The sequence below is a fragment of the Anneissia japonica genome, unplaced genomic scaffold (assembly GCF_011630105.1).
Source record: "Anneissia japonica isolate Jap-2015-1 unplaced genomic scaffold, ASM1163010v1 scaffold1511_len2985839_cov193, whole genome shotgun sequence".
NCBI lineage: Eukaryota > Metazoa > Echinodermata > Crinoidea > Comatulida > Comatulidae > Anneissia > Anneissia japonica.
The window spans coordinates 2,725,138-2,734,774 of record NW_022685291.1 but is presented as its reverse complement, the minus strand read 5'-3'; the positions used below and the strand labels follow the sequence as shown (position 1 = coordinate 2,734,774).

The 9,637-nt window shown below is 33.7% G+C and overlaps 1 protein-coding gene across 2 annotated transcripts in view; it reads left to right on the top strand.

The window, feature by feature from the left end:
- The window catches only part of LOC117110798 (kinase D-interacting substrate of 220 kDa-like), an 18,848-nt gene extending 9,787 nt beyond the window's left edge, over positions 1-9,061 (top strand). Inside the window, exons 2-4 of one of the 2 annotated variants that reach the window (XM_033253622.1) lie at positions 2,552-2,650; positions 7,699-7,797; positions 8,730-9,061. In XM_033253622.1, the coding sequence (XP_033109513.1) occupies positions 2,552-2,650; positions 7,699-7,797; positions 8,730-8,780 (249 nt within the window). In that variant the 3' untranslated portion in view covers positions 8,781-9,061. Of the gene's footprint in view, positions 1-2,551; positions 2,651-7,698; positions 7,798-8,724 lie in introns of both variants that reach the window. The other variant, XM_033253629.1, reaches the window with a different exon arrangement.
- Positions 9,062-9,637: the final 576 nt, after the last annotated feature.

The following is a 9,637-nucleotide window of genomic DNA, read 5'->3' as shown; positions in this document are numbered from 1 at the left end:
GTATATCTGATTTTGTTTCCTGTACTGTCATATTTTACTTTAAAGTTTGGCTAATGCTTTATTATAAAGTTAGGAAATAGGGGAAGGGAGGGGGAATTTGGAGGTGATTATATTACCTTTCATACCTGATATCAGGTGGGATTTATGGGTTTTGTAATGTACACCAATAGTAATTTGTTGGGAAAAATGTTGGTGCATTTGCAAGGGGTTCTGGTTCTGGTGGCCGACCTCCTACGGACTCAAAAAGTGTAGGATAAAATAAACAAGAGGGGTAGAGATTGTGTCGATGATAGGAAAGGTCCACCACTGCAGTTTAAGGCGTGCAGCGTCAGTCATGATTGATTTTGTTTTGTATGGAAGTTCATTCTAATTTTTTGACGCACGATATAAGAAAATTCTTTTACCTTGGCAGATATTCTGAAGTGCTAAATTTGGATGTTAAATATGGAGGTGCATGCCCTTTTAAACATTTAAAAGTCAAAAGATTTAATAGTTCATTCCATCTTACATTTAGTTTTCTCCAATCAAGGGAACTAAAAATATAATCAGTAGAGGTCTTAATATCAACAAAAAGTAAAATCATACCAAACCTGTTCATAAGGACTAAAGACAATTAGTATGTTGGGTATTACAAGTTGACCAGACACAACAATAATCAAAAAGAGGAATTACTATTACATTAGCTAACATTTTAAGAGTATGTAAAGGAAGGTAGTTTTTAATATGAATGACACCAATACATTTTGAAATACTAGAAGACACTTAGTTGCTGAGGGCCCCAGATTTTCAAGGTATAGGAGTTGGTCATACATGCGTTCATGGAGTTTTTTTTCAACCGGTGATTGTATGATATGACTGATATGAATAATGTCAAGATTGTTGAAAATGACCCATTTTAATTTTTCATCTTTTGGTAGATCATTTTATGGAATTGCCCATTATTTTTGTTTGTAAGATAAGATTTTAATATGTAACAGACATATCCAAAATTATGGAAGGACTCAAGGCATCTTGTACACCTAGTCATTGGATAAATAATCAATCGATGGTTGTGTTTCTACTAAAATTCAAAATAGAAATGGTTCTTTGATCATTAGTTGTTTTTCGGATTAGCAAGATAAGAACTGCATTGCAAACTGCATTTTGACTCAACATGAAACAGTTACTGGCCTGATACCGTACATCCTACATAATACATTTACGTAAAAATTACCCAGAATGCAATTTCAAATGACGAAAGGATTTTTATAATACCGGTAAGAGCTTTTACAATGATAGTTTGAAACCACTACCAAGATACAAACAAACAATGATTATTCCTTCTTTCCGTATAATATTAATAATAGCCATGTCAGTATTAAAATAAATAAACTGTTGTTCTTCAAAATATTTTGAGTTCTAATATTTTGTTAATAATAATAATAATAATTTAATAATAATAGATGGATTTATATAGCGCAAATAAACGAGGTCTCTATGCATTGAGACTAGATGTTGCACTTTTCAATAACTTTCTCCTCCCCTGAGGGTCACTTCATGTCCTCTGCAGCCAGTAAACTGGCGCACTTTCATCTGTCCACGACAGGGGCTGAGTAAACCAGTACACTGGGGTAACCCCCTACTCATCTCAAAAGATGTACTGGGTTCTTTAAAGTGCATAGGAGCATTTGTGTACACTGTGTCTACGGTTTATAGTCCTTAACCGAGAAGGCTTGTTCCACCACCAGTACTATAGGAGCGAGCCGGTCGCGAACCTGTAGCGATATTTTTGGCTATGATCAGAGGTTTAACAATATAATGTTTTAGACTAGTCTGTCACTAAAAACTGGAGGAATAGGCTTGATATTTCTGATCATTATTGAAAATATATCTAAAGGTAAAATCATGTAAGAGGACAAAATTATTGAGATGAAGTCTAATAAAAATAATAACTCGCAAATCCATTTTTTCAACAGTTTTGCTAATAGTATTAGACATAAGCCTAGCTACTCTACTGGCTCAGTTGACCTCAGGCAAAATTAGGCCGTTATTTATGTCGCAATTAAAAACTACCCCATTTGTAGGTTAAATTTCTCATCAGTAGAAATAGGCTGTGCAACTTCCTCCACACCCTGTAGAGTATTCCTAGTTGTTGGTACCCACTTATACTCCGGAGTGAAGAGAGGATGTGTGTCTTACCTAAGGACACGAGCAGTGTGATGAGCATCGGTCTTGAAACCCCGACTTTCTGAATGGAAGCCAATTGGGGATCCAGAGATGTCCGAAAAGGGCGCTGAAAGTGAGGCCGATCGAGACAACACTACCCTAGGTGGTCTGGTGGCAGTCGTGCATGAAATTTCCCCCGTGAAATGTTTTTAACCTACATATAAAGTTTGTACTGACAAAATTTGGTGCTGTCCAGAGCATTAATTATAATGATAAATTTCATGCACGACCGCATCACCGACAGCCGGAGCATCACGTATGATTGATGTTATACACATTATCAATTACAATGTATGTTTCTAGTTCAATTTCTATAATGATTTGAAATAAATATTTTGTTTTGTAGGGTGGATGGACAGCATTAATATGTGCATCATTCACTGAAAATCCTCAAGTCGTTGATGTTTTGATTCAATGTGGTGCAAATCAAGATTTGAAAACCAATGTGAGTATATTTACTTGATTTGTTCTATTGAGATTCCACCAATTGCTTGATAGCACATGATGTCCGCGCTGTGTAAATCATTTGGTATGGCACAGCAGGAACGGTTTTGTTTCTCAACCTCAAGGTTTCAATCTCTCTCTGAGCATTTCGCTTTTGTCCTTTAGCAAGACACTTTATCTGCATGCTTCTCTCCACCTGGTACCTGGTACCTGGTTGGGTTGCCTGCTAATTCACTGATTACCAACAGCAACACTTAAACCAAGTGGACCCAATGACCAGGGTAAACATTGTGCTATATAACGTCAAGGAAGAGGCACATTAAAAATGCCTATACCATTACCAGTGATTACGATTGTAACATAAATTTATTAAACACATAATTTATACTTTAAAAAGATGCATTACAGATAACTATTTATCTGTAATGCAAAGGTGTTATTCTTTTCTAACTTATCTAAATTTTTCATTTTTTATTTTTTTTGGGGGGGGGGGGTGTTTAGTCTTAAATATGTAATATGTGTTTGAATTGGTAACCAGCAGAGTTCCCCCTTATGGACCCTTTAAATATTTTGGCTTTTATAAATTCATGGCTACAGCATCTGAACCAAAATGAATGGTATTTTAAGCAATCATCGTTATAATAATGTCCTTATTGTAAATCAGGGTTCTCACCAGGATGTTAGGAGTGGTAAAACCTTGAAATAATTAACAGCTTCAGTAGCACTAATATAATGATCTTTTAAATGTTGTCCTATGTTTAACTGTTTATGATTATAATCATTTCTTATTTAAAATAGAATTATTTAATCAATCAGTAACTTTTGTTTTTTTTAAATGAAATTAATTATTTTCTTTAAAAAGATTCTACCTAAGGCGAGACTGTTTTTATACCTTTTTGACGAACTCGCTGACTATTGTACATTTTACTGTACTGTATATATGTATTCCTACTAAAAAGTTTCTAATACAAATTTAACAGCGTCTTTTTTAATGCATGCAATGTTACTATTTTTTAAAAGTTGCTTTGTAAGTTACAGTATTCTATAATAAAAAAATTAAAATGTGACATGCCTGTCACAGTCTTGAGAGTGTCATTTCTGGCCATCCAGAGGTTCCAATTCTTTAAAGAAAATAGATATTTAATACTTGGACTTGTTTTCAATATATTTCGTGTTTTTTTCCATTTTAAAACATTTGTGCTCATTAGCAATTTAGATTAGCAAAGGTCTCACAATTTTTAAGCAAAAACAGAAATGAGAGATTAATTGCTGAACAAACATTTATTCATAAATTTGATAGTATCAATAGTGGCCTCAATATACCTTTGCTAATTATGTATGCATAGCTCTTTTCTATATTGTTTTCAATTTTTTGCTTCACACACCTGATGAAGCTGGCATTGACTGCCAGCGAAAGCTTGTGTTGAATAAATTACATCGAAGTTAGTCTCAGAGTGCTGCCTTTTATAATCTGTGTATAAAAATTTACATAACTATAAAATTACAAAAGAAAAAAAAGATACACAAGAAAGAAACAATTTAAAACAATCAAAAAATTATCGCAAAGCAAAAAAAAAAAAATTAAATTAACCCTTCATGAACCTTCCTTCAATCTGATAGCATGGAAGTAGCCATGCTACCTGAATGCTGTACGAGAAGGCTGAAATAATTACATTGAGATGTCTTATAGTCAAGTTTTAAGTTTTTTTGATTGGTTAAACACTTTTGGTACTAGTGCATATAAGCTTGCTAATATGGATAATTTTTTCATTCCTGATGATGACATCATTAATGTCGAAATATTGAATCCCAACACGATCTCGTGTATTTCAATACTTGGAGTATGTATTATACTTTCGTATCTTGGTTTCTCGCTTCAAATAAGATGGGGTTTTTTTGACAAGAAAAAAAAAAATTTTAACTCATAAAATCAGCAACCTTTATTAAAAAACTCTGAATTCTGGACTATCAAACATTGGTCCAATTCTAGACTTAACCTACCCATACAGTAGGAGGTTACAACATCCAAGATTTGCTGTGGTGAAACCCATATATATGGAAAAACAATGGAAAAACAAATGAGCATTTTTCAGTACTGGAAAGTCCTGGAAATTTATGATTGTCCTTGAATGTCCTGGAAATTTGATCATTTACCATTTATACAGTACTGCAGGTTGCCCAGTAACAGTAAATTAAATAAGAAACGTTCCCACGATCATACTCTTGTGAGAAGCAGGTTAAGTCTTTGTACGCCGCCAATTTAGGAATGTTATCGAAGAATGTCAAATGCTGAAAGTGGCCGACTGGTTGGCAGTGGTTCAGACAAACTTGTGCGATTGAGTAAATAGAGTTGTTTGCCCATCCTGTATATTTTAGTAAAGCGGTGCTTTGTTATCGTGTATATTAATTATGTTTGTATGTAATTTTAATTCAGACAATGATAATAATATACTTTGTTGATATTTGCTATGGTGTTTATTTGCTTTCTGTTGTGTGTTATAAACAGTAATTTTAAACTTAAAATTCAGTTCAATAGGTCTTGTCGCATGTGCTCAGCCCTGTGAGTTTCCATCACTCTCCAGACGTGTGCACTTGTTCTGCATGCACGAATATATATATGTTTGGCCCTATCCAGTGCAAGGCAGTTATTAACAATTAACCAGGGGTGGCACCAGCGAGGGGCTGGGGGGGCAGGGCCCCCTGTCGGGGAGAGCTGCTCTCCCCCTGTCAGGGAGAAAAAGCACAATTTGTCGGGGAGAAAAAAAAATTTATATGTATTTTCTACATATTATTATTAATAGACTCTAAAATCGATTAAATAAGCCTTTGAAACCCCTAAATTGTCAAAATTTTACCACTTTCGAAACCTTTTAATTGAAGCTCGACCATGCCCACTTTGCTTTTGTCGGAGAAATCTGATCCCTCGTCGGGGTAGGGACCTCAGCCCACCTGTCGCGCAAATCCTGACTCCACCCCAGCAATTAACGTAACCATGGGCAGGCCCGTATTTAGGGGGTTCGGGGGTCCGTCCGTCCCCAACGATTATTAATAAATAATACAGTAAATCATTAGTTTATACATTTATAAACACCTAAACATGAGGCATGTTGTGGCGAAATGGTTAAGTTGTCGCACAGTCCAGTATTGAGTAAATAAGCTTTAAAATATGGGAGCTCAAAAAATTGCTAAAAAATCCAAATTTGTTTTTCACTATAGATCAACAGTTTAATGTCTTATTAATCATGTCCCAAAGTATTAATTCTGGAAGTGGTTAACAAATTGTTTATTTAACATTATTTTTCATAGTTCATTCTATTAAACAATGTATGCACAAATAAAGGCAATTACTCAAAATCCTGTTTATCTTGACTCTAAGAGTACTGTACTTGCACTTTCCAAAATGAACTTGAAAAAAATGACTTGAAATGACCAATTTGAATGAATGACCCCTCATTTATGATTTTAAAGATCACATACTCAGGTATCTAAAAATACCAATAACTTGAATTTCAATTTTTGCTACAACTTAGCCATTTTGCCACTACATGTCTCATATGAAATAATATAATTTAACGTCTCCACAATGTACAACTTGAGACAGTTATCATTCGCTGATCAACAACTCTGGACACGTCTCAGAAAAACAGAATTTCCTACGAGCGTGAGAAAAGAGACAGATCAGTCGCCGCCGAATTAGCGTTAGATAAAACTTTACATACACTTAACTAACATGCATTTAAAATTAGTACAGCATACATGTTTTATAATCAATCGTAAAATCACCGATATTTTCCTCTAAAGCGATATAATGTGTCCTTGATATTTGAAAAAATTTACCTGGAATACCCTGGAATTGTCCTAGAAAATTTCTTTTTTTAAAACGTACGAACCCTGAATTAAAATTATATATACCGGTAGCTTATCAAGCTAGGCCTGTATAAATAATGATGCACTAATATTAAATGATAAAAATTGCAAATAAGTTAATTAATTAATTGATTAATTATAAATTAATACGCATAGGCCTACTACTGTATTACTAAAATAAGCACAGTAGAGGTGTCTTCATTTTATGTATTTTAAATGCCACTTTCATCGTCATCACAATCATCATCATTGTGGTTTATATTATTAATATCATTATTATTACTCTGTTTTGCCTTGAAACCCCGACTTTCTGAATGAAAGCCAAGGGGGATCCAGAGATGTCCGAAAAGGGCGCTGAAAATGGGGTCGATCGAGACAACACTACACTAGGGGGTCTGGTGGCATTCCCCATGAAATTTTCCCCTGTGAAATGTTTTTAACCTAGACGCCCAAAAATTTGTTTATCTTACTTTTCAAGATAGGGGGCCCCCACCCCAAATCAGCCCCTGAAACCAATGTCTTAAATGCTGAGCCACATGTTTCTGCATCATGCATTTCCTCAAAAGCTTTATCCAGACAATTTTTTTTTTGCTCTACTGTTGAGCTATATAAAGTTTGTACTGACAACATTTGGTGCTGTTCAAAGCATTTATTACAGTCGAGTCCGCCAAAGTCGACTTTGTTTAAGTCGAAAATTCGCGTCAGTCGAATTTTTGAAAAAGTCCCAATTCTTTCCTATGTGTTACTGTGTAAATTGTTTGTTTAATTCGAATTTTTATAAGTCGAATTTAGGCTATATCGACGGAATTTTCGGTCCGGATAGGCCGATTTTAAAGTAATTTCAACCACACAAGTCGAAGTTCCAAATTTAGTAATAGGAATGAGTTTGGGACTTAATAAAATGTTCGGTTTTGCGTGAAATTCGATTTTGTGGGCATTGTATTGTTCTATGTTAATATATTTTTTTTTGAAAATGTGCAAAATCTGTATAACTCGAACTTTTTATGCCAGTCCCATTAGATTCGACTTATGCGAACTCGACTGTATGATAAATTTCATGCATGACCGCATCACCGACAGTCGGAGCATCAAGTATGATTGAAGTTATACACATTATCAATTACAATGTTTGTTTCTAGTTCAATTTCTATAATGATTTGAAATAAATATTTTGTTTTGTAGGATGGATGGATGGCATTAATAAGTGCATCATTCACTGAAAATCCTCAAGTCGTTGATGTTTTGATTCAATGTGGCGCAAATCAAGATTTGAAAACTAATGTGAGTATATTTTACTTGATTTGTTTTATGAGAATTCACCAATTGCTTGATAGTATACATAATGTCAGTGCTACATAAATCATTTGGTATGGCACAGCAGGAACGGTTTGGTTCCTCAGCCTCGAGGTTTCAATTCCTCCCTGTGCATTTCACTTTTCGTCCTTTAGCAAGACACTATATCTGCTTTTCTCCACCTGGTACCTGGTTGGGTTGCCTGCCAATTCACTGATTACAAACAGCAACACTTAAACCATGTAGACCCAATGACCAGGGTAAACATTGTGCAAGGAAGAGGCGCATTAAAAATGCCTATACCATAAATTAAACACATAATTTATACTTTCAAAAAAATCATTACAGATAATTATTTATCTGTAATGCAAAAGTGTTATTCTTTTCTAACTTATCCAAATTTTGTATTGTTTTTTTGTTTGTTTTTAGTCTTTTAAAATATGTAATATGTTTTTGAATTGGTAACCAGCAGAGTTCCCCCTTATGGACCCTTAAATATTTTGTCTTTTATAAATTCATGGCTACAGCATCTGAACCAAAATTAAGCTTTCATCATTCTAATATTATCCTCATTGTAAATTATTAAAGTTACTTATCTTTCTTTATACTGTAGTGTTATCAAATTGCTTGCAAATTAAACCAGTGTATACAACAAACATTGTTGTACTTTCAATGTTTTTAATATAAGGCCTGTTTATACTTGCAAAGGTAATGATAAAATGCTAAAAAGCAATTGTTCATATAGAAAATAAGAAGTTTTTTTTATAATGATTTATTGTTATACCTACATTTTATCGTTTTCCCATTATTATGACGTCATTTGATTTGTGGAAAATATTTTTTTATCATATACACAAATGGGTACGATGTTGTTACACTTTCAGTATTTTATAGTTTTATCTTCATATTTTATAGAGTAGCATTCGGTCAGCAGGCAGATTGACTTGACTGACAGGTTCAAGAGATATTGAAGGATGGATAACACCAGAAGTAATTATTAATTAGAAGTAAGTATTGTAATTGTTAATCCTTAAAACTATTAAGTTTTTAAATGCTGAGCCACTTGTTTCTGCATCATGCATTTCCTCAAAAGCTTTTTCCAGACAATTTTTTTTTTGCTCTACTGTTGAGCTATATAAAGTTTGTACTGACAACATTTGGTGCTGTTCAAAGCATTTATTACAGTCGAGTCCGCCAAAGTCGACTTTGTTTAAGTCGAAAATTCGCGTCAGTTGAATTTTTGAAAAAGTTCCAATTCTTTCCTATGTGTTACTGTGTAAATTGTTTGTTTAATTTGAATTTTTATAAGTCGAATTTAGGCTATATCGACGGAATTTTCGGTCCGGATAGGCCGATTTTAAAGTAATTTCAACCACACAAGTTGAAGTTCCAAGTTTAGTAATTTATTTTTTTTTTTTTATTCGAAATTGTGCTGTGATGAATGTCTGTATTTACTTCAGAATTTCAGTCCATGGAGATATGTTTTTTCTTCATTTTGGGCAATACACCATCATTTAAATGACAGTTTGTTGCCCAAATTACAAGCCCTATATCATGCTTGCCATGTTACAACACGTAAATCACCATTCAGGAAAGTTCACTGTGAACTCGCCAAGAAGGGTCTGCACATTGATAAGTATTGTCTTGGGATATATTATAGTCAGGTTTTATTGAACTTGTGTTGATGTTGAATTTGTATAAAGTTAATAAATGTAGAATTTTCTTTAATAAATGAAAACATGTTATTAAGCAATTATTTAGAAAATAATAGAATTAATAGAAGTCCTATTTTTTATTGCTTAAATCTAATATCCATTTTTAAAATCTT